Source organism: Schistocerca piceifrons, chromosome 6 (assembly GCF_021461385.2).
Source record: "Schistocerca piceifrons isolate TAMUIC-IGC-003096 chromosome 6, iqSchPice1.1, whole genome shotgun sequence".
NCBI lineage: Eukaryota > Metazoa > Arthropoda > Insecta > Orthoptera > Acrididae > Schistocerca > Schistocerca piceifrons.
In genome coordinates, this window is record NC_060143.1 from 94022097 (window position 1) to 94048063 (window position 25967).

A 25967-nucleotide genomic window follows, 5' to 3' on the forward strand; every position below is an offset into this window, starting at 1 on the left:
GATGGTAGAGGTTGTCATCTGGTTCATTTTTGGGTAACTTTTTTTTTATTGCTGTATATTTAGTTAATCCCCATACAAGAACTTCTAATTCCCATTTGCTTCATGTTATTTCTGCAATTAAACATTTTTCGTACTGTTTTGTTGGTTGGTTGGTTTGGGGGAGGGACCAAACTGCAAGGTCATTGGTCCCATCAGATTAAGGAGGAAGTCAGCCGTGTCCTTTCAAAGGAACCATCCAGCATTTGCCTGATGCGGTTTAGGGAAATCACAGAAAACCTAAACCAGTGCGCCACCTTGCTGAGTTGTGTTTTTGTCTGCTCCTGTGTGTGATGTGTGACGTGACAGTCATAAGTAAGTAAATAAGCTTTAAGCATGGGGAACCAATAACCTGGTGATGGCTTGGATCACAGCCGAAATGTGGAACTACAATTTCCAGTAATCCCGTACAGTGGAAACAGCCCCCCCCCCCCCCCCACACACACACACACACACACACACACACACACACACACACACACACACACACTCTCTCCACTTACATCAACCAATCTAAAAGTTATTTCGTTCGAACTATACTTGTGAGGCGTCTGGGGCAAAAGATGAAGCAAGCAGACGGTATAGACACAACTGAAAGGTGGTAATGAGACGTCATGTATGAGCTTTGCTGGTACGAGAACAAAAGCCAGAAGTAATATAATGCTAGAATTAGGGGTCTGTAGCATTTAGGGGAAAAAATCAACTTACATCAAGTTTTCAGGAGTATGGTAACATGATCATTTTAAGATCCCATGGGTAAAGAAACGTTGAATTACTGAACACTGTTGTGTCTTAAGTGTGCTTATGGATCACTATACAGTTAAAACGGTACACTGAGCTTAATATGGAAATGTGCACAGCCTGTTATGGCTGCTGTTATGGACAAATGCAAATAATAATAATTTCTTGCCACTCAATGGTCGGGTGCAGCCTTGCAAATTGGACACCATTTCGGTGATTTGCATGTCTCGAGTGTACCACTGTTATTCAACTTTGTAAACGAGACCTACAGTTTTATGTAGAATCTGAACCATGTGTCATTTCTGGTGACTGCTAAAATCATGGAGAGGTGGAGGATAGATCAAAAAACAGACTGAAAAATATGTGATCTGAATGGGATTTGATCCCGTGACCTTTCAGATTCCAGGCAAGCACTTTACCACTACACCACCAGACCCCACTGCAAGAGAGGTTTCAATAGGGAACTGTGTTGTCATGCAGAAACGCTGACTCTTGCCTGAAACCGGCTGTTTAATGCTAGGAATTTCCTGTGTGATTTCAGGTACCTCATACACTGAAAGAACACTTTTGACAGCTGTACCCGCCTATTTACTGTGAGGTGCAAACGGATGTTGATGCAAACAATAATTGTCTATGTAGCTGTAACAACACTGACACACAAGAACACTCACCCCTGGGGCCAAGAAGGACCCCCCCCCCTCCCCCCCCCCCCCTCTCTCTCTCTCTCTCTCTCTCTCTCTCTCTCTCTCTCTCTCTCTCTCCCCCCCCCCCCCCCCAGCTCTGACAGAATGGAAAAAAAAATACATAATGCAGTCACGTGGTTTTCTTTCTTTCAAGAAAATGATTGCTGATGAAAATTGTTGCTGTAGGAGATTAGTTATTACTTTTTAATTTAACATGAAGTGTTATTTTGTCATGCTGTTGGTGAAAACAATTGGTTGCTGACTAGTTAAATCACCTACAGAAAAACCAGTGTTATGTTTGCCGTATCATCTTACAACATTCAGTTTCGTGATGGCTCCTGTAGCAGGAGAAAAACCATAAAAATGTCCCTTAGACCATGGCCTGATATCATTAAGGATGTAGCTGTGGATGTGAAAGCCTGTATTGTATAATCACAATGCACTATTGCTCGTGTATGTATGTATGACCAAGCAGCTCAAGTTGCTTGAACACGCCCATACGGGTGAGGAAATGGAATTTTATAATTGTGTGACACAAAACTCCAGTACATACCTGCATTAAAATTGTCATGTGCCAGACTTGCAAACCACAAAACTCCAGCTATGTATGATAAGGCACACACCTTATCGTGGTGCTTTATTAAAAGTTTTACAACCTTGCCCCGTCCAACCCCGGGATCCGTAAGAAGGCCCATTTCTTTTACTTAAGATATATGTGCTTCATTTTTATCACAGAAAGTTCTGTAAACAGTAATCCACTGTTCACAATAAACACTGAGGTATATTGTACAGATAGTTCCTTACACTGCAGAATAAAATATTATGAATTTACTTATGTTTGCGCTCTTGTATCTAACATTGATAGCACGCCATGCAGCGCTTTCTTAACTTGTGACATCGCATTTCACAATTATCTAAATTTCCCGGACTGTTTCGCACATCTCTTTCTTGATTGTCTTTGACCATGCCGTTACGCCTACTGCCATTCTAGATTCTACCATATAGCAGAGATATCTGCTCCATGCCTACTACAATACGAAGTAATTTATTGCAATAGATGTCTGTTAAAAATACCAGTAATAGCGAAAAGTGGTTCATTAGAATTAAATCACTGGAATATGAGTGTTTTTGCACCAAAGTTCTGACTACCTTTGGAAACCCTAGAAACGAAAATTTTTTTCGTATATTAAAATCGACTGTTTTGAAATGTAAATATTTCTTTGACATTTTAGATTGGCAGCAATGGGCGACGAACATCAGCGCTCTAGTGGCAATACCTGACGTGAAAAACGTAAATATTGTTGTTGACGCGGTTGTTTAAGGTGTGGGAGGCGCTGAAATGGAATACCACTTTGGCACAAATAAACGGAAAACTTTTCCGAACGCGAATGAGGCAAATGATGCAACAAATTTGAAATACAAAAAGAAGTATAATGCTATTAAAAGAGTAATAAAAGATTTAGTGTTTGTAAGTATATACTTCTAATTTTTTCATTATGTGAAGGTCGTCACCTAGTTGTCACGATTATGTCGGAGTTACGTGCCCATGCTCGTATGTGCAGGAAAATGCTGCCTTATGCGACCAAGTCTCCCAGATGCAGGAACAGATCGTAATTAGAAAGGAAGAAAGAAGATTTTTGTTGAAGAAACTTTATCATCTGCAGACAATTGCAGGTGTGTTGTTTACGTACGATTGTGTCGAATCACTGAGTAAAAGTACTGATGATTTGTTTCGATTTTAGAGACTCGCTTACTTTATGGCAAGTGCCCTTCAAGTTGATGCGACCCGTTGTAAATCATAAAAACATGATGAGGAAATTGGCTTTGTCATTTCCATTCTACTTACACATATAACGTACTATCTTGAATTAATAAGTTTGTTTTAGATATAGTGGCGTGAGTACAAAGATGACAGAGTTGCGTGATACGATTTTGGGTCATCAGCAGGCACACGAAATGTTTTAATTTCGAGAATGTACATTTTCTTTCTTCGGATGTTGTTGCAATGCTTCATTTATAGATGTATTATTCCTTGCTTGAAACTATGTGGTTTCAGATGTCTTTTCGAGTTTTAAACATCTATGATATGTATATGCAGCTGAGGCAATAAATAAAAATTTATACCAAGGACCGGGTTGGAATGCAAGTCTCCTGCTCACCCAGCAGATGATCCTACTCCACCTCTGGAATTGTGGCTTTGTAATAATGAATTTTTTTTTTTAACAAGGTCAGGATTCGAACCCAGGTCTCCTGCTCACCATACCGATGTGCTAACCACTATACCATGCTGGCACAGTGTCTTTGCACAACTGCAGGGACTACCCTAGCACACTTCCCTCCTTTATTCAGATTCCCATTGAACTCTACTGGAATAAGACCTCACTGTTGAATAAAATGAGGGATCCTGCCTGAAATTCCGGCATAGGTACTTAAATCAAATGAAACACTATGGTTCCAGAGACCTTTTCAAGTTTCAAACATTTATGGTGTACACATGCACTACTGTGAACTCCTGAAACACATTTTTCCCATAGTAACAGTTTAAACCACTTCGGTGTGACAGTTTTAAGGCATTGTTCTGGGCTGTTTAATCTGAGCTAGATTGTATTGGTTTCCTGAGTCATTTCAACTACTGGTGCTGATGACTGTTTATGTTATTGCAGCCATCACAGGTTCATTCTGCTCCTCTGTCAAAGTGGGTTAGTGCTCTACCAAGAATAGCTTTCCCTTCCTTTTTTCAACCCAGCTCTTCAATCCTAATACTACAGAAGCAGATGATAATACTTGTTTCTTTTTCTTTTTTGAAAAGCAAATCTCCAAGGTCATGGATGTGTCAGTACATGAAATGACAACATAAATATAATAACAGATACATAAGTTTATGTAAACACAATCAATAATATAATACAGGAATCAGCTTAATTTTTCAAGGAACTCTGCAACAGAATAGGAGTGCCCACTCTTCAGTTTCAATTTGAAAGCGAGTGTATTACTGCTAAGAGTTTTGAACTCTTGTGGTAGCTTATTGAAAATGGATGCAGCAGTATACTGCACATTGGTTGCTGAAGAGTCAAGGAAGTGCAATCCAAATGCAGGTTGGATTCCTGCCTAGTATTAACTGAATGAAAGCTGCTAATTCTTGGGAATAAGCTGATATTGTTAACAAGAAATGACAGTAAAGAATATATATATTGAGAGGCCAGTGTCAGAATACCCAGACTAATGAACTGGGGGCAACAAAAGTTTCGCAAGTTGACATCACCTATTGCCCGAACCGCCTGTTTCTGAGCCAGAAAAATCCTTTGAGAATGGGAAGAATTATCCCAAGATATAATACCATACATCATAAGCGTATGAATATAAGCAAAGTAGACTGCTTTTCGTGTTGAATTATCACTTACCTCAGATACTGACCGAATAGTAAAAATGGCTGCATTAAGTCCTTGAACAAGACCCTGAATGTGGGCTTTCCATGACAGTTTACTATTTATCTGAAAACCTAGAAATGTGAACTGTTCAGTTTCACTAATCATATGCCCATTCTGTGAAATTAAAGTTTCATTTTTTTTTGAATTGTATGTTAGAAACTGTAAAAACCGAGTCTTCTTGTGATTTAACGTTAGTTTATTTTATACATGCCACGAACTTATGTCATGAACTGCACTATTTGAAACAGTGCAAACATTGTACACAACATCCTTTACTACCAAACTGGTGTCATTAGCAAACAAATATTTTAGAATCACCTGTAATACTAGAGGGCATATCATTTATGTAAATAAAGAACAGGAATGGCCCAAGCACCGATCCCTTGGGCACCTCGCATTTAACCATGTCCCACTCAGACCCCACATCACAGCCATTCTCAACACTGTGCTGTCTGTTGTTAAAGTAAGAGGTGAACCAGTTGTGAGCTACTCCCCGTGTTCCATAATGGTCCAACTTCTGGAGCAATATTTTGTGATCAACTCAGTCAAAAGCATTAGTTAAATAAAAAATGATGCATAATGCTCAAAACCTTTTGTTTAATTTATACAGTACACCACAATGAAAAGATAATATAATATTTTCAGTTGTTAAACCACTTCTAAATCCGAACTGTACATTTGATAGCAAATTATGTGAAATAAAGTGATCAATTATACATGCATACACAGCCTTTTCATGACCTTAGCAAACACTGATGGTATATAGAGAGGTTTAAAATTGTCTACATTATCCCTTTCTTCCTTTTTATAAAACAGCTTTACTACTGAGTACTTTAACCGTTCAAGAAACTAACTAATCTTAAAGGAAAAATTACAAATATGGCTAAGTGCAGAGGTAACATGTGCAGCACACTGTTTCAGTATTCCGCTAGGTACTACATCATATCCACGAGACTCCTTAGTCTTCAGCAATGTAATTATTAACTCAGTCTCCACTATTGTCAGTATCACAGAGGAGTATTTGAAGATACCCAGTAGAATCTAAGTTTTTATTCAGTTCACCAGCAATGCTCGGAAAGTGATTGTTAAATATCTGACTTATTAGTAACAGCGATATTTTTACTATGAACTGACTTTATATTATCGTCCTTGTACTGCTGACCACACACTTCTGTCATGTTTGACCATATGGTTTTAATTTTATCCTGTGAATTAGTTATTCTATTTGTGTACCGTATGCTCTTTGCCTTCCTAACAACATTTTTAAGCACCTTGCAATACTGCTTGTAATGGGCTATTGTAGCTTGATTGTGACTACTTCTAACATTTTGATGTAATTCCCACTTTGTTCTATGTGATATCCTTATTCCATTAGTCAGCTACTCACAATGCCTTTCACTGCTAGTACCCAGCTTAGAATGTTCTAATGAAAAGCAACTTTCCAAGATCCTGAGAAATGTGTTAAGAAAAGCGTTATATTTGTCATCTATGTTATCGTCACTATAAACGTCCTGCCACTCTTGTTCCTTAACAACCTTTAAAAAACTCTCTGTTGTCATTGGATTAGCTTTTGTACGTAGTTTGTAATTATATACATATGTTTGAGTACAAAAGCCTTTTAGTGTTAAATTTTGTGCATCATGGTCTGAAAGGCCATTCACCCTGTTACTAACAGAATATCCATCTAATAATGAAGAATGAATAAAAATATTGCCTATGGCTGTGCTTCTGTTCCCCTACACCCTGGTTTGGGAGAAAAAAAAAAACCACACACACACACACACACACACATAGTCTGCATCAGATCATATTAATTTAGGAGATCTTCCAACATACACACCCACCTTTTCTTTTTTTGCAGAATCGCATAAAAAATTAATATTGAAGTCCCCACATATAACAAATTTTTGGTACTTCCTCTAAAGTGAACCAGGAACACTCTCTAGCTTGAGCCAGAGTTAGTGGACGTATAAATAACAACAATTAGAAGATAAGTTTCACTAAATTCAACTGCCCCTGCACGACATTCAAATACCTATTCAGTGCAGTGCCATGATGCATCTATGGATTAATCTGTATCCTGGTAAAAGAAGCCTCTGAATTGTCAAATTGTTTAAGTGATGCTCCAATACACCAGCAATGTCAGAATCAATGTCTGTAGGCAGTTCACTAACTTTATCTCTAATACCTCTTATATTCTGATAAAATATGCTGCTTGCTTCACTACTGGGATACCTGACTTCCATTGAATGTGATTCCTTTGTTAGAGGGACTTCCTTCAAGCAGGTATACCTATAAGCTGACTTCAATCTAAAAAAAAGGTGCAGCTGTACCACCAATTACTACAGGAATTTTCCCATGTGTGATCCCACCACTGCCCACCACTGAAATATGCTGGTTCCTTCACTATGGGGATACCTGACTTCCCTTGAAGGTGATTCCTTTGTTAGAGGGACTTCCTTCAATCAGGGATACCTATCAGCTGACTTCAATTTTAAAAAAAAGGTGCAGCTGTACCACCAGTTACTACAGGAATTTTCCCATGAGTGATCCCACCACTGCCCACTACCCTGTCACCTGTAAGTTTTGCTGGCTCCCCTTCCCATACCTATTGAGGTGCAGGTCGTGCCTAGTGAAACCCAGTCTATTGGTAGACTCAACTGGCACCACTGCAATGTGAGCCGTTATATAAGCATTTTGTTTACATACCCTTCATATCCTCCTTTCTGCTCAGACTGTCATATACAGGTACAATAACACCGTGATCTGCATTTATGTCAATAGGCAACTGTCTTACAGTTTTATGATTATCGAAATCACTAAAATTTCCAGGTTTTGATATTATGTATGAATATGAAAATGACACCACTAATAAATTAATAAGCTTCAGATGATGTGTGTGACAATACACAGAGCACTAGATGACAAGACAAGGAAGGATTCAAAGTTAAAAATGTAAGGGCCATCCCTCTTATAATATATGGAAGAAAATCCTGGACATTAACTGAGAAAGACAAAAGAAGAATACAGTCAACTGGAATGCCATTTTTAAGAAAAGTTTAAAGATATACCCCCAGCAGCCAAATATAAATCAGTATTACAAGAGAAGGACTTAGCATATACACTGCAACATAGTGAATGAAATTACATTATTGTATTAAAGTGCTGTTTCCAAGTATAAAATAATACAAAACATGAAGTTAGCATTTCTGTGAAGGCACTCTTCACTGGAGTAGTAGATACTGCCCACAGTAAGTTCTATAAGGAGTAAATACAGTTATCTGTTGCACAGTGAAGTTAGGGTACATTCTAATTCTTGTTCCTCACAAAATGCAAGAGATAGTTCCGTGCAGTTTTTTGTGTGGAGAAATAACCCAACAAGTAATGAACATTTTGCTTTTATTCTGATTGGGTTTTGTATCTATAATACATAGATAGAACATTTGCTAAGCTCATGAAGTCACTCCCTTGTGAAAATTGTTTTATAATAACTGGAATTCCTTAATCTCTTTTGTATCACATTTGCATCCATTAAAATTCATAACTTAAGAAGTTTTCTGTCTTCAGCATAAATTCTGGTGTATGTTGTTGATCACCATAAGTAGAGTATCCACTGAAAATTGTTAGAAGATTCATGCACTAGACAAAAATGTACAAGGGGAATATTTTATAAGTACACAAACTGAGCAAATCAGCTTTGAGGTTTGAAAAATAATTTATTATACCTTAGAGGGACTTCTGTGAACTAAAACTGCCTAGGTGAATAGCATACTTGTTTCTCTTCTTCCTTCCTTGCTTGCTGCCTTTTGTAGTTTCAGCCTCTTTCCTGCTTTCCTTGACTCCTTAGTGGATCATTAAGCCTTTTTTGGATGATTTTATTCTCTGCCTGTCTTCGTTCTCAAACATTTTATCATATTAGTGGAAAAATGCTCCTGCCTGAATATCAAAAAAGGTGAATATGTTTCTCTTTAAAAGAGTGTGACAGAAACATGGGGTCCAATCATCTCTGTCCTCTTTTCACCTGCCTCACCATAAATTTTGGTGTGCAAACAGATTTGTCCTCTTTTAACAAAGAACACTCTAAATCCTTTTATCCACTCTGTCTCTTTTATAATTAAGCCTTCATACTCCCTCTAAGGCCACTGTCTACATATGTTTCTTTCCCATTGCCTCCTTTTTATTCCATTGATTTAAAGTATATCCCACTGCTACTGACTCCACCATTACCTTGGCAACTCTGGTAACTCAAAGATGGGTGGGGTGCGGCAACTTACATTTTGCCCCTATAAACCATCATCTCCTGTGTAGTGGAGACTCAATTATCCAGGACTTATTGTTGTAAGTCATTCAGATAATCAAAAATCTGGGTAATTGAATGTATGAAGAAAAGCAACTTTTGTACTACCAACTCTAGAAAGATAACCTACATTTCATGTGTGTGGTTATCTTTCAGGTGCATTGTCATATGGGGGTAATACATAAAGGTAGGTGTTTATTCAAAACAGCAAAACTGAATTAAATTTAAAACAATCAGTGTGTATTAAGGGATAAGAAACACATTTTTGTATGTACATACATATTTTCTTAAAATTACTGAAATACTGCTACCTTAATTGTGAAATACCTAACAAAAGTTGCATAAGACAGGCTCAGTAGTTTACATTGTTTAAAATATTTGATGGATGTAAACAGCTATTTCTCTTCATTGCTGCTACATTATGAATTCATTTTAACTGTTGTAAATCATGGTATCACATTATGTTTGTTTTTTGAGTCATTTGAAAGCTGTTTCCAGGGCTTGAAATGCTTCCGCATGGAGTGGTCTTCCACATGGAATGGTCCTGCATCATTTTCTGCATTTGCTTTTTCTTCTGTTTCATCTTCCTGCAATATGTTTTCAACAATTTCATCATCCGACATGATCAGAAAACATTGATCATTATTATCATAAATCAGCCACTCTTTCATGCCATCACATTCTTCACATATTTGTATGTTTGTTATTAGCTCATTTAGATCCTCAGCAACAGAGTAATCCATATTGGTTCTTGAATTTTTGTGTTCCTGTTCTAATGTTCTGTTCCAAGATTTGTTCAGTCATCTTTCCAATCAAATCCCACTCATTTACAACCATGTATTAACACTCCTTTAAGTTCATTTTCTTGATAAATGATGGTTTTTACAACTGTCTCCATCAACAAGTAATGATCAACATGGAAGTTGTTTCCTGTAAAGTAACATTTTGGTCCATTGGTTTTAGCAAGAATGTCACACTAGAAGGCAAAATTTGTGCCTCTAACAGCTCAGCTGAGGGATGGGTTTGCTGCCTTATCCAGTAAAAGTAGGACTTTTCCTTGTTTACCAGTTTCATTTTCATTTTTTTTAGATTGTTATGAGAAGGAAAGTGGCTACTCACCATATAGCGGAGATGCTGAGTCGCAGATAGGCACAACAAAAAGACTCTCACAATTACACCTCTCGGCCATTGGCCTTCGTCAACAACACACACACACACACACACACACACACACACACACACACACACACGACTGCAGTCTCAGGGCAACTGTTGATGAAGGCCAATGGCCGAAAGCTACAATTGTGTGAGTCTTTTTGTTGTGCTTATCTGTGACTCAGCAACTCTACTCACTATATGGTAAGTAGCTACTTTCCTTCTCATAATATTGTTACATTTCATCCTGGATTTTCCTTTCCCCCCCCCCCCTCCCCCCCCATTGGGGATAAAAGTGTTGACATACCAGTCAATGAATATTTCGATGTTCATGGGCTTTTTTTGGTTTTTATGAATAAAGGGAACCTTGATATTTTCGAAGCATACGGATTTTTTTGATTTTCCTATGATAAGTAAAGGCATCTTATGGGTGCAGTAGCCTTTGTGCAAGCGAATATTGTCACTTGCTCATTACTCATTTTATATCTCGGAGCTGAACTCTCTCACTGAGAAGCTGAAGATTTCGATGGTCATGATTAACAATTTAATCCAGTTTCATCAGCATTTTAAAAAAAGTCCAAATCATAGTGATTCCTCTTCCACATCTTTTCTTAAAACCATCTTTAAAAAATTTGCTACACCTACATCAGTTGACATTTTATCACCTTGTATTTCCAATTGGCGAAGTCTTTAATGGGATTTAAATCTGTACAGCCATCCATTACTTGCCACAAACAATTCATCGCCCCCTTTCTTTTTTTTATTTTTATTTATTTATTATAACTATAATGCTTTTTTGCAGAGCAGGGGACCAGATATTCATTGCACAGTACATCATTTTTGAAAAATCCAACAGTACTGGTCTTCTTCCAAAAAGTTCGTTTTTTGGTTTCTTTGACCACTTTTTCGATGTTTACTCTCATCTTCAGTATCAAATTTGCAGGTATTCTTCTGTACTGCTTACTCTTAATACCTACGAGTAACTTACGACCAATTTCTCCTTTTTTTTGTTCAATGAATCAAATGTTTCTTTTTGTCTCTAAGTGATAACACCGCTTTCTTGCACTTTGACATATTTAAACACAGACGTGACACATTGCAGCAATGTAGGGATTGGCAACCTGTCTAAGTCAACCAAAAATGAAACACACGGGATGCGGGCGAGTACCGTAGTGCCAGTGCCTCATGTCTGTGGATGCACTGGACTACAGAGATATTGGTTTGCAGTTGACAGTCCAGCAGATAATCATTAATCCATGTAACTGTGGTGCAGATGACATAGTCTCCACTGTACCAGTTCGCTGATCTGGAAGGTCCAAACATCCCCCCCCCCCCCCCCCCTCCCCCAGCGTCTGTGTATGCCCGCCACTCAACTGTATTTTTCATTTCCACTGTCTCCTCCAAATTTTGCTCCCACTGCTTCTATCTCTGTCCATCTCTCTTCTCTTTTACTACCATTGTCTCTCACTGATCAGCAATATCTCCTCTTTTCTCTGCTCCCTCTGCTGCTATCTTCAACCCTCTGTCTTTCTCTTCCTCTAACACTTTCTCTCTTCCACCATCACTGTCTCCTCGTTCTTGCTCTCCCACTGGCTCTGTCTTCTCTCTCTACCACCGTCACTATATATCTGCTACTCTCTTACCAGCACAAAAAAAGCCAGGATAGTCCTTGCATGCCAAAATTCTCGGTGAGGCAGACAGAATGAGGATTGAGGCAGCTGGTTCCCCACTTTTCTGTCAAAGTCTTTTGAAGAGGAGCTCCTTTGCCTTTTTATGCTGTGGTGGAGCATTTTTCTGCTGGTTTTCTCTCTTTGCTCTGCTACAGCAGGACATGCCGCTTGTATAAAATGAATTATATAGGCCAGTAAAGTTTTGACAGTTTATTTACATACTTGTAATGTACTGTAATTTGACAAAAATAAACAAAAAAATAAGTGTTTTCAGAGGGCCCGAGTGGAGACACCACTGCATGAACTCAGGATAGCTGTTGGTAACCAGTTAAGTGTAAATGACCCTAATTAAACAGTACTAGAGTTCAGTAATTTATTCTTAATGTTTACAAGTTGTCATTTATCTGCACCAGCCTTGCCTGTTGCTCACTCAGCTGTGTGTTGGGTTGTAGCTGATGTCATGTCCAGTCGCTCTGGGGTTTGCATGCCCAGACGAAGTTTAGTGACCTCAGTGCTGCAGCGGGTTGCTAGCAAGCAGGCTCGGCCATTGCCCACTGCAGAGTGGTCTTGGACTGGCTGCTGGAGTGTCTTCAGTCCCGGTCCGAATTCTACGATGACCCATCCACTGTGTACCTAGTGTTGGTAGTCGTGTGGTTGGTTGACATCCTCCCTACCCCTGTAGGTTTCAGCACCTGGAGGAACCTTTGTGTTAAACAGGAACATGAATCTCAAGAGTCCCTGTTGGTGGCTTCTGCATTGAAGTTCAGTAATGTCAGCACCCTGTGATGCAATGTTGTCGGGAGACAGTCAGTTCCTCCGTCAGTAGATGGTAGGCAGATGTAAGCTGCACAGATGACCACTAGAAGCAAGATAATGCTTGTTGTTAATACACCGAAAATAATTGTATTTTGTCTCTGTTTCTTGGAAATAATGTACTACATGTTGCATTACATGGTTGACTGAAATTTGTCCTTTTTACTGAAGTTAATAATTTGTCTAGGATTGTAGCAAGGTGGAATCTAAGGTATCGTTAAAAAAAGTTGGGGTTTTGTTTAGGTAATATGTGTGGTGCGGCAATGGCGTTGCCAGAGTGGTAACATCAGTTCGCATCAGATCAGAGACATTAAGTGCTGTCGTGCTTGGCCAACACTTGGATGAGTGACCATCTGGGACTGTCAAATGCTATTGGCAAGCAGGGTCCACCCACCTCTTGTGAGGGCAATTGAGGAGCTGCTTTATTGAGAAACAGCGGCTCTGGTCACGAAAGCTGTTAACAGCCAAGGAGACTGGTGAGCTGTTCGCATGCCCCCACTCCATTTCCAACAATTGGGTTACAATTTTTATATCAAGTGATAATTACTGTTTCTGGTATAAATATGGAGTAGATCCGGTGATCTCCAGTTTTGTGGAATTTTGGCTGAGGAGTTAAAACTTTTTCTCTCACTGTACTGCTTCCGTTTTTCTGAAGAACAGCTAAATTTCACATGGCTGGTTGTTCGTTTTGTATCTTCCTTGATATCTTCATTAAATGCTTTCAAATGATAGAGCACAACAGTCATCCTTTTCTTTCAGGTTTTATTGGGCAAATCTAGATTTCAGCCTGTGCCTAGCCATTATCAGTGCACTATTTCATGGTATCAGTGTATGTTCTAGTACGTCAGTCCCCTGTTGTTCGGGCTTCTGTCACAGTTCGTTCAAGACTTTGTTCCTTATACGCTGTTCCAAACATTTTTTAACATTCTCTCTTCTGCATCTAATGAGCCTCATTTTTATGCATTATCATTCATGGTACTATTTTTGTTAATTGTTGCAAATGATTCCTCAGTTTATCATAAGAGAGAAAAGGAGTTACTGCCAATCCCCCCCCCTCCTTTATACAAGTAAACGAACACAGAGCATAACATGTAAAGAAAATGGAAGATTAACCTAACTCAACGAACAAGTACCATATGTGCATTTTACATGTCATTTACACTATTTCCTAGACCTAGGTGCATAAGATACGTTTCTCTAATGTCCTTTTTCCTTGGTAATCCTTCATTTTCCTAAAAGTTGAAGGAATGTGTAGCAAAGCATCAATTTCACCTTCAAACAGCTTGACTCTACTTACATGCACTATAGAAACCGTAGTTGGCAGCTGTAATTTTACATTGACTGGTGAAGTCATTTTGATAACTTGGTATGGTCCATGATATTTCATTAAAAACTGTTTTGGTTTTGCCCTTTGGGGTGTTCGGATTAGCAAGTAGTAATTTTTTGCCTGTATGCTACCTTGCACGGCAAGAAGCCAGTTCCAGTATGAACTTTTGAACTATACACACTGACAGTGAAGCTTTTTGGATTAAGTATGGTGAACTTGTTCTGTCCATCCATTCATTTGAGGATGGAATGGACTGTTATGTAACTTCTTAATTTGTAATAAGTGACATAACTGTTTTGTTAGTTCGGATACAAAGTTGTTGTTGATGATGATGATGATGTTTGGTTTGGGGAGGGGGGGGGGGCACTCAACTGCGTGGTCATCAGCGCCTGTACGGAGTCCCAATATTTACACAGTCCAAATTTTTTACACAGTCCAATCTAGCCACAGTCACAAATAATGATGTTGATGATGATGATGAGGAGGAGGAGGAGGAGGAGGAGGACAACACAAACAACCAGTCCCTGTGCAGAGAAAATCCCCAACCCAGCTGGGAATCGATCCCATGATCCAGAGGTAGCAACACTAGCCACTAGATCACGAGCTGTGGACAGGTATAAAGTTAGTTTCCTGGTCTGTAATAATGGTTTCTGGCATTCCAAACTTCAGTAACCAGTTCTTTGCCATGACCTGTGCTACTGTACTCGTCTTCCGATCTGGGATGGCTACTATAATTAAATATCGTTAAAAATGATCTAACATCATAAGGACATATTTATTACTTGCTTGTGTTATATTAGAAGGCCCTGAAACATCCACTTCTAGCATAGAAAATGTTTTGTCAGCTTCTGGTAGTCTCTGTAATAGAAATTTCTGTTGACTCCAATCCGTTCTTTTGCAGATGAGTTACAATTCTTTGGATATTGTTCTACATCAGTGCAATGCATTTTCCACCAAAATCTTGACATAATACTTACATTCTCAGCACTTTAGGAACTACAAAGCAAGATCCACACTTTGTAGAATAGCATAGTAAACCTTCTTGCATTTCAAACAGAGGCCGTGTTCAAAACAGTTGACACTCACTGTCAGCTGAATGCGCCTTTATCCAGTCTACCTGGCTTTCACCTGCTACTTGTAAAACTACTGTCTCCCAGCTTGGGGTATCAGAATTTGTATGTTTTACACCTAGCTTATGAATTACTTCATAGTTGAACTCGCTTAATTTTAATGCCCATCTCACTAATCAACTTGATGGATCTGTTTTAAAGACACACAGTATGAAATGACTTTGAATTTATGGCCACAAGAATAGGAATGAAAATAAGAGATTCTGTAAACAACTGCCAACATATTTTTTTCAGTTGTTGAATAATTATTTTCAGCCTTATTGAGTTGTCTGGAGGCATGTGCCACCGGATCATCTTTTCCATCAACATTCTGACTTAAAATACAACTCAGAACATTGTTGGAGGCATCACACAAAATTGTGAATTACTGCTAAAAGTCAGGGAATATTAACACAGGATCTGATATTAATATTGCCTTGAGATTCTCGAATGCTTCTTGACACCATGTTGTCCACTCAAAAATAGCAACTTAGTTAACAGGCGTGGAATTTCAGTGAATCCCTTCACAAACTTATGATAATAATTAAATATTCTAGTAAATGACTGTACTTGTTTAGAAGTTTGTGGTGTCGAAAAACCACATACAGCTGTAGTAAGTTGAGGATCCATCCTCACTCTGTCTCAACTGATAATATGCCAAAGATAACGTACTTGTGTCTGAGCAAAATGTCGTTTCTCCACACTAAGTGTAAGATATGCTGCCCTCAATTTTTTTATTTATTTTTTTACATGTTCCGTAGGACCAAATTGAGAAACAAATCTCCGAGGTCATGGAACATCAGTACATGAAATTACAACACAAAAGTAATAACAGATAAAAATAAAATGTTTATGAACCCAAAAAATGGCAATCCATAAGTTTAAGTAAACACAATCAACAACACAACAAGATTCAGCTTAATTTTTCAAGTAAAGGAGTGACCCATGAGGAAACTCTTCAGTTTCGATTTGAAAGCGCATGGATTACTGCTAAGATTTTTGAATTCGAGCAGTAGCTTATTGAAAATGGATGTAGCAGTATACTGCCCACCTTTCTGCACAATCGTTAATGAAGTCCAGTCCAAATGCAAGTTTGATTTCTGCTGAGTATTAACTGAGTGAAAGCTGCTTATTCTTGGGAATAAGCTAATATTGTTTACAAGAAATGACAGTAAGGAATATATACATTGAGAGGCAAATGTCAAAATACCTAGGCTAGTGAACAGGGGTCGACAAGGGGTTCGCGAACTTACACCACTTATTGCCCGAACCACCTGTTTCTAAGCTGAAAATATCCTTTTAGAATGGGAAGAGTTACCCTAAAATATAATACCATGTGGCATAAGCGAATGTAAATAAGCAACATAGACTAATTTTCATGTCAAACACTCCTTCACTTCAGATACCGTTCAAATAGTAAAAATGGCAGCATTAAGTCTTTGAACAAGATCCTGTACGTGGGCTTTCCACGTCAGTTTACTATCTATCTGAACACCTAGAAATTTGAACTGTCCAGTTTCACTAATCATATGCCCATTCTGTGAAATTAAAATGTCAGGTTTTGTTGAATTGTGTGTTAGAAACTGTAAAAACTGAGTCTTACTGTCATTTAGCATTAGTTTATTTTCTACAAGCCATGAACTTAGGTCATGAACTGTACTATTTGAAAACAGGGCAGTGTTGCACACAACATCCTTTACTACCAAGCTAGTGTCATCAGCAAACAGAAATATTTTAGAGTTACCCATAATACTGGAGGGCATATCATTTATATAAATATGGAACTGCAGTGGCCCCAACACTGATCCCTGGGCCACCCCCCACTTGACTGTACCCCACATCACGGCCATTCTCAACATCGTGAATAATGGCCTTTTGCTGTCTGTTGCTAAAGTAAGAGGTGAACCAATTGTGAGCTACTACCCATATTCCATAATGGTCCAACTTCTGGAGCAATATTTTATGATCAACACAATCAAACACCTTAGTTAAATCAAAAAATATGCCTTGCATTCGAAACCTTTTGTTTAACCCTTTCAGTACCTCACAGAGAAAAGAGAATATAGCATTTTCATTTGTTAAACGACTTTAAAGCCAAACTGTACATTTGATAGCAAATCGTTTGATGTAAAATGATCAATTATCCTTACACACACAGCCTTTTCAGTAACTTTAGCAAACACTGATGGCATAGAAATAGGTCTAAAATTATCTACATTTTCTCTTTCTCCCTTTTTATAAACTGGCTTTACTACCGAGTACTTTAATTGTTCAGGAAACTGACCATTCCTAAAGGAAAAATTACACATATGGCTAAATACAGGGCTAATATGAGCAGCTCAGTACTTTAACATTCTGCCAGGCAAACCATCATCTACATGAGAATCCTTAATCTTCAGTGAGTTAATTATTGACTCAATCTCCAAACTTGTCTGCATCACAGAGGAGTATTTCAGACACCAGTCTTGGAAAGACATGTGCCAAGAAAGTTATATCATTCCCTGCAGAAACTAAATTTTTATTTAATTCACCAGCAGCGCTCAGAAAATGATAGTTAAATACTGTACATGTATCTGATTTATCAGTAACAGAAATATTTTTACTATGAACTGACTTTATTGTCGACCTTGTTCTGCTGACCACACACTTCCTTCACAGCTGACCATATGGTTTTAATTTTATCCTGTGAATTAGCTATTCTATTTGCATACCACATACTCTTTGCCTTCCTAATATCACTTTCAAGCACATTACAATACCGTTTGTAGTGGGCTTCTGTAGCTTGATTGAGACTACTTCTAACATTTTGGTACAATTCCCGCTTTGTTCTACATATCCTTATCCCACTAGTCAGCCACCCGAGCTGCCTGTTACTGTGGTACCCCATGTAGAACGTTCTAATGAAAGCAAATCTACTAAATACTTCACCCAGACATGTAACATGTTGCTGTATAGTTCTTGAATACATGATTATATCGTCAAGATACACCATACGGAATTTTGGCTTTAATCCACAAAGTAACCCATGTAATAGGTGTTGGAATGTAGCCAGAGCCTTTTTCAGTCCAAACGACATTCTTTGATGTTGGTAGACCTGAAAGTGTTGTAAAAGCTGTTTTCGGTCTGTCTTCGGGAAACACTTATAGCTGGTGATAATCACTTGTAACAGCAATCATTGAAAAATATTTACATCTTCCTAGGTTGTTTAATGTACTAGAGATGTTTGGGAGCGGATGTGCACCCATTTTGTGCACTCAAATAAAGGTAGTCTCAACAAAATTGATAGTTTCAAGTACTGTCAACTGACAGTAACCGTATTTGCTTACCATGGGCTATCACTGTGCTCAGTAATGCTCTCACATAATTGTTAAGTTTTAAATTCATCTGTTAGTGGCTGCAGGTGCTTTGCTGTTCTGTATGGTTTCTTGTAGACTGGTGGACTATCATCTGCTGGTATGCGGTGTTGTGTGATAGGAGTTGGTGGTTGTGGACCATGTGTACTGAATAAATCTGAATAGCCTAACAAAATAGTTTATATGGCTTCCCATTCATTTTCTTTCAACTGATGAACTTTGGCATGTAGTGCAGATACCCTGATGGTTTGTTTGATCCTTCGATCACCTCATGATCCATTGATATCCTCGGAGTATCTCTTAACTCACTACAGTAATGCTCTCAGAAGACTCTCTTAATCTGTCAAAGAGTTACCAAAGTTTACAAGAATCAACAGTTCCCCATTAACATTTATTACATGTGCAATGCTTCTTTGTATACAACACAAACTAATTCCCCTGTGCCAGCAGATACTTTGTCATGCATAATTTTATTTAATGTGTGCCTGTATACAGTTCAGTTGGTGACACTTAAGCAATCAGTGTGCCATATGACATTGAAACATTTGCAGCTACTGGACTCATTGAAAAAAAAATTCCACTAAATTCAACTGTGTGCTGTGCAAGATTAATTTTTCCATGATGCCCATCCAGGAAGTAAAGTGCGAGAATCACGGAATACCCTTGTCCAACAGTTGGCAACACTTCCATATGCTCACAAAACTTTATAGTTCAAATCCTAAAAGTGAGCTATGTTGTCCCCAATGATACCAAATCATTATTTCTCACTCCCACATAATTTATACCTTGGAGTCCTTAGTCTTCTCGTCCTACCTACGAGGTCTAGACTTATCACAGATACATATGCACTGGTTTCGACAAAAAATTCACCATTTACAGAGCCCATCAAACAGCATCCCACCTCTGCAGTAGTGTATGCAGCACTCTGACTCTTCCATTGCTTATTTCCATTACCCTGCTGTGTACCAGGTGTACCAGTATGAAATGAGCGTTAAGATACAAATGTGTCGATGATAGGGAACATTTGTTGTGAACGAGCCTTAATTTTTTTTTTGTCGGTATGAGATCTGTCAAAGATATTTAGTGTACATCAAGTCATGGAACAAACAACATGATATGTTTTCATCATGTTAACAATGTCGAATTTTGTACCAGAAAGTGATGATTTGTGGAAAGCATTAATTTTTTGTTTTCATTTGAAAAAAAGTGCTGCAGAGTCGCATTGAATGCTTGTCAAGGCATATGGTGATCATGCTCTATCAGAAGCAACGGTTCCAGAAGTAATGATTTTGATGTAAGAAATGAAGAACGTGGAAGACCACCAAAAAAGTTCGAAGACGCTGAATTGCAAGCAACATTGGATGAAGATGATACTTTGAGTCAGAAGCAAATGGCAGCAATGCTAAATGTTGCACAACAAACAATTTCTGACCATTTGAAAGCTATGGGAAAGATCCAAAAGTGTGGAAAATGGGTGCCACATGAATTGAATGAAACACAGATGGAAACCCAAAAAACCATTTGTTAAATTTTGCTTCAAAGACATGAAAGAAAATCAATTTAGCATTGAATTGTTACTGACAATGAAACATGGATGTATTTTAAAAAATCCTAAACGGGAAAAATCATGGGTTAATCTGGGACAACCATCAACATCGACTGCAAAACCAGATCGATTCGGCAAGAAGACAATGCTCTGTGTTTGGTGGGATCAAAAAGGTGTGGTGTATCATGAGCTTCTAAAACCCGGAGAAACTGTGAATACTAATCGCTACAGACAACAAATGATCAATTTGAACTATGCATTGATCGAAAAAAGACCAGAATGGGCCAGAAGACATGGCAAAGTAATTTTTTTACACGACAATGCACCTGCACACAAAGCAAAACTGGTTCAGGATACAATCAAACCACTTGGCTGGGAGCTGCTACCCCACCCGCCGTATTCACCAGACTTGGCCCCTTCCGACTACCATTTATTTTCATCAATAGGACTCGCATTGGCTGAGGAACACTTCGATTCCTACGAAGAAGTCGAAAATTGGGTGTCTGATTGGTTTGCTTCAAAAGACAAACATTTCTATTGGTGTGGTGTCCACAAATTGCCAGAAAGGTGGTCAAAGTGTATAGAAAGCAATGGTCAGTACTTTGAATTAACGTTTTTACTTTTCAATTCAAAATTAGTGTTTCATTTTCATTCCCACACTTGTTTGTCTTGTGATCAAGATGCCCACATCTGTAACATTGAGGTTAATTGCATTGCCCCTTCAAATGTCATTTCTTCCCACAATCGTAACAGTTCTTTTAAGAAGCAAAAATAGTTTATCATTCATACTAATGTAACAATATCAGCTTCCAGCAAATGCGTGGCAACACACAGTACTGTAGCCAGATCCTCTGGATTTTCCCTTCTTACTCTTTGTGAAAACTCCACAGGAGTTCCTCACAAAAACACATTGAGAACTTCATTTTCTGCCTCCATGAGTGTGCTGTAATCTTCTTCCAGATTCCCTGTCAACTCCTGTGTTTGCACATTTATTTTAGGATTTATCTGAAAAGTCTCCACAGTCTCATTTGCCTTCTGTGTCACCCCACTCATCTTTTCTCTAAACCTTGATGCAAACCTTATGCTAATTGTTCAGATTTACTTGCCTTGCTCAATGTTTCATAATATATCACATATGTTCTGGCTTCACTCATAAGGCATCTGACCACTTACTCATTCTAACTGCAGGCAGTACACCATTAACGAATACCGTTACATCTTCTTTTGTTTTTCTGGAGATGGATGTGATTAGCTTAGCTAATGAAAGTCTACTGAAAAATGGGGCATTGCTACTGGTGACTTAAATACACTCAAACCTGACTGTGGCTCTTGCGCAGCCCACAATGATTCTAAGAGAACCATCAGTTCATTGTGGAGTAACTTCTGTTGAGCATTTTCCTCTAACAGCTGAGACACTTGCTTTGTTAGAGGGGCTGCACTATCACTAGTAGTAGCTAACCTTGTGCCTAGCATTTTGTGCAGTTGACCTCTATCTTATATTTACACTGAAAATATGTGCTTCCAATAGGACAAAAATACCAACTGAGGAAAATAGTACTAACAATGTACAAAACTAGGCTCAACTACTTCTTTTGCCTGATCATTGCCCATTGAAACTCACTACACTCATATGCTGCACGACCATACTGTCTACAAGTAGAACAAGTTACTGGTACAAAGTTAGTGCACGGTTCATTATGAACTAGTAGATTACAAATAGTACATCTTGCTGCTACCAAACATGTCTCTTTATAATTTTCTCTGAATTCTGAAAAATCAACAGATTCCATAAATTCCACTATTACTTTGGTCATAGCACGCCTATCAGTATGCTTAAACTCTGCCATTTTACAACCAGAGTAAAATAAAAATGTCTCGTGCTTTCTGTGATGTATGAACATCTTAGATATCACATACCACCAGTATGCCTAACAGCCTGGTGACCTTCCGGACAAAGGAGCATCACATACATGCCTCCCTCTGAGGCGTTGCCTCCCGGGACTTCGGCTGCCCTTGAGTCTCCTATCACGACCAACAGACGGGGGCAAGTGCAGCCAGATGTCCTCCTCGCTCGGGATCTATTTCCCTCTGACACCGAGTCGTGTGCGTGGGAATAGATCCAGAATTGTACCTCTGTGCACCAGGCTATTTAGAGCGGTGCACTGCACTCATTGGGAGTTCTCCACTGATGCCCTGGGGCAACTCGTGCGATGGCTAGTACTAGCTCTTCTATCAGTGTCCAATTGGCACCACCACTGCAGGACTTTGGACCTCTCCAATGTCGTTTCCAAAAGTATTTTCAGCCAGCTACTGCCAAGTACTCTCTCCTTCCTTACAGTGAAAAACTTCATTGGATTATCTCTTATGTCCTGTCTTCTTAATTAACTTTGTTATTTTCCAGGTGAAGACCTGTTAGAAGATGGAGAGGGTTTGTTATTAAGTTTCATAAAAAGTTTTTGTTTTGCCACTGCCCTTTAGTGCTGCAACAAGCCTTTCATTTGTTGATTTGGAAAGTGTTGTTTCTTAGGTATCTCACAATGTGAGGTATGGCAGTGGATGCAGACCACTGCCTCTGAATTCCAAGCTTTGGACTCAAACACTTCTGATGCAAATTGTCTGATGATGGCTTCAGAGTGCACACTCTGACACCAATTTCCAGAGGACTGAGCGGAGGTGCAGCAACGAGAATTCGCCATAGCTGTTGGGAATGTGTGAAGCATCAATGATGCTAGCAAAACATAATTAAGACTTCGATCGTTTATTCCTAATGTTTACAAATTGTCATTCTTCCTCGTTAGCCTCGCCTGTGTTCATTTGGCTGCATGTTAGGTTCTAGCTGACATCCCGTCCAGTCAGCTCCACAGTTACACACCCAGCCGAGGTCGAACGACTTCAGTGCCATGGGTTGCCAGTGAGCAGGCACAGCTGTTGCCTGGCACGTAGTGGTCTCAGGCTGGCTGCTGAAGTGTCCTCAGTCCCACTCCGAATTCTAACAGTGACCCTCGATGACCCTTTTGCGATGTACCTGGTGTCAGTAGTCATGTGGACAGTTGATCTTTTCCCTAGCCTGATAGGTTTCAGCACCTGGAGGCGCCTGGATATTGCACGGGAATGTGAACCTCGAGACGCCCTTTTGCTGGCTGGCTCTGCATTGAAGTTCAATGTTGGCAGCATCCAATGATGTGGCGTTGTCAGAAGACAGCCAGTTACTCCATCAGTAGATGGAGGTGGCGAGTAGTACGAAGTTTATCACGTGAAGAGTACATCTTTGGCTAATTCATAGACTGCGGTGGAGCATGAAGGATGTAGATTCACTACACAGTCATAATCGTGGAATAGAGTGCTGTTATTGTGAATGCCATCAATCCCAGTGGTCAGCTCGTGATGGGAGCTAGAGAGCTGGGGTGTTTAAAAGGATCTCACATGAGGCTATGATGTGAGGCTCAGTTCATAATAATGACTGCATGTGTCCTCGTTACTGTGCTATATTCACTTTACAGGCTGTTAACTCATGTGTCAGTTTCTCGCTGGTTGCTTTTGTGAAAGAGAGAGAGTTTCTTGCAGCATGTCTTATGAGCTAACGAATATGCCTGCCTTGCTTCCTTTGGTTTCTGTCGCAGTCTCCTTCCTGCTGAATGCATATTCTCACTCGGTAGACAGTGTCGTAATGTGTCAATGACCTGGCCCACTGGCAACATACTGGTACTGTCCTGCTTCTTGCTTCCGCCTCTGTATGTGGCATGACTTGAGTTTGCCTCTGGCAGTGTGAATGAGTTTTAATAAAATTTTCTAATTTCTACCCATTCCTATTTTGTGCTGTAAAAGTTGCATAACATTAAGGTTCATTTACATCTACATCTACATCTACATTGATAGTCTGCAAATCACACTTTTGTGTTTGGCAGATGGTTCATTGAATCACCTTCACTACAATTCTGTATTATTCCATTCTTGAACAGTACATGGAAAAAATGAATACCCATACTGAAATTTTATGAGACAATCTTACCAAAATGAGAAACACATTTATTTTAATGATGTCCACCCCAAATCCTGTATCATGTTCGTGAAACTCTCTCCCCTATTTCTCGATAATACAAAACATGCTGCTCTTCTTTGAACTTTCTCAATGTAGACCATTAATCCTATCTGGTAAGAATCCCTCACTGCACAGTAGTACGCCAAAAGAGTATGGATGAGCATAGTCTCTTTAGTAGATCTGTTGCAACTTTTAAGTGTTCTGCCAATAGATCACAGTCTTTGGTTTGCCTTCCCCACAACATTTTCTTTGTATTCTTTCCAATTTAACATGTTCCTAATGGTAATTCATAAGTATTTAATTGAATTTACAGCCTTTAGATTTGATTGATTTATCATGTAAATGAAGTTCAGTGGTTGCCTTTTAGCACTCATGTGAATGACCTCACACTTTTCATTATTTAGGGCCAATGCCCAATTTTTGCACCTTACAGATATCTTATTTAAACCATTTTGCAATTGGCTTTGATCTTCAGTTCACTTTAAATAGATGATAAACAGTGGCATAATCTGAAAACAAACTAAGACGGCTGCTCAGATTGTCTTCTAAATTGTTTATATAGATAAGGAACAGCAGAGGGCCTGTAACACCTCATTAGGGAATGCCAGAAATCACTTCTGTTTTACTCAATGACTTTCCGTCAACTTCTCTGACAGGGAATCATGAGCCCAGTCACATAACTGAGACAATATGCCATTAGCACGCAATTAGATTACAAGCCACTTGTGAGGTACATTGTCAAAAGCCTTCTGGAAATCTAGAAATAAGGAATCAGTTTGATATTACCTACGAGTCTAGTCTCATAACTGGGACGATATTCCATTAGCAAGCAGTTTGATTACAAGCCACTTGTGAGGTACATTGTCAAAAGCCTTCTGGAAATCTAGAAATAAGGAATCAATTTGAAATCACCTATCAATAGCACTCAAAACTTCATGTGAGTAAAGAACTAGTTGTATTTCACAAGAACAATGTTTTCTAAATCCGTGTTGACTATGTGTCAATAGACCATTCTCTTTGAGGTATTTCATAATGTTCAAACACAATATATGTTCCATAATCCTGCTGCATATTCACGTTAAAGATATGGCCTGTAATTTAGTGAATTACTACTAGTGCTATTCTTGAATATTGGTGTGACCTGTGCAACTTTCCAGTCTTTGGGTATGGATTTTATGTCAAGCAAATGGTTGTATATGGTTGTTAAGTGTGGGGCTACTGCATCGACAGGCTCTGAAAGGAACCTAATTGGTATACAGTCTGGACCAGAAACTTGCTTGTATTAAGTGACTTAAGTTGTGTTACTATTCTGAGGGTACATACTTCTAAGTTAGTTAAGTTGACAGATGTTCTTGATTTGAATTCTGGAATATTTACTTCACCTTCTTTGGTGAAGGAATTTTGGAAGGCTGTTTCAGTAACTCTGCTTTAGCGGCACTGTCATTGATAGTGTTTCTATTGCTATCGTGCAGAGCAGGCATGGATTGTGTTTTGCCACTAACATACATTACTTATGATCAGAATTCTTTGGATTTTCTGCTAGATATTGAGACAAAGTTTCATTGTGGAAACCATTTTAAGCATCTCACATTAAAGTCCCTGCTAAATTTTTGGCATCTGGAAAAGATCCCTAATATCGGGTATTTTTCATTCAGTTACATTTGGATTTTTTTGTTGTTTCTGCAACAATGTTCTGACCCGTTTTGGATACCAAGGGAGATCAGCTGAGTCATTTGCTAATTTATTTGGTATAAATCTCTCAATTGCTGC

The 25967-nt window shown here is 38.8% G+C and overlaps 2 protein-coding genes across 3 annotated transcripts in view; one reads left to right on the forward strand and one right to left on the reverse strand.

The window, feature by feature from the left end:
- The window catches only part of LOC124803078 (glycosylphosphatidylinositol anchor attachment 1 protein), an 86748-nt gene extending 84290 nt beyond the window's left edge, over positions 1-2458 (reverse strand). The window contains exons 1-2 of one of the 2 annotated variants that reach the window (XM_047264208.1): positions 2293-2455; positions 2014-2201 (exon numbers count right to left, since the gene is read on the reverse strand). In XM_047264208.1, the coding sequence (XP_047120164.1) occupies positions 2014-2155 (142 nt within the window). In that variant the 5' untranslated portion in view covers positions 2156-2201; positions 2293-2455. Of the gene's footprint in view, positions 1-2013 lie in introns of both variants that reach the window. The other variant, XM_047264207.1, reaches the window with a different exon arrangement.
- Positions 2459-2719: 261 nt separating this feature from the next.
- LOC124803079 (transforming growth factor beta regulator 1-like) overlaps positions 2720-25967 on the forward strand; it is an 81874-nt gene continuing 58626 nt past the window's right edge. The window contains exons 1-2 of the mRNA XM_047264209.1: positions 2720-2928; positions 3023-3134. Of these exons, the coding sequence (XP_047120165.1) occupies positions 2800-2928; positions 3023-3134 (241 nt within the window). The 5' untranslated portion in view covers positions 2720-2799. The remainder of the gene's footprint in view (positions 2929-3022; positions 3135-25967) is intronic.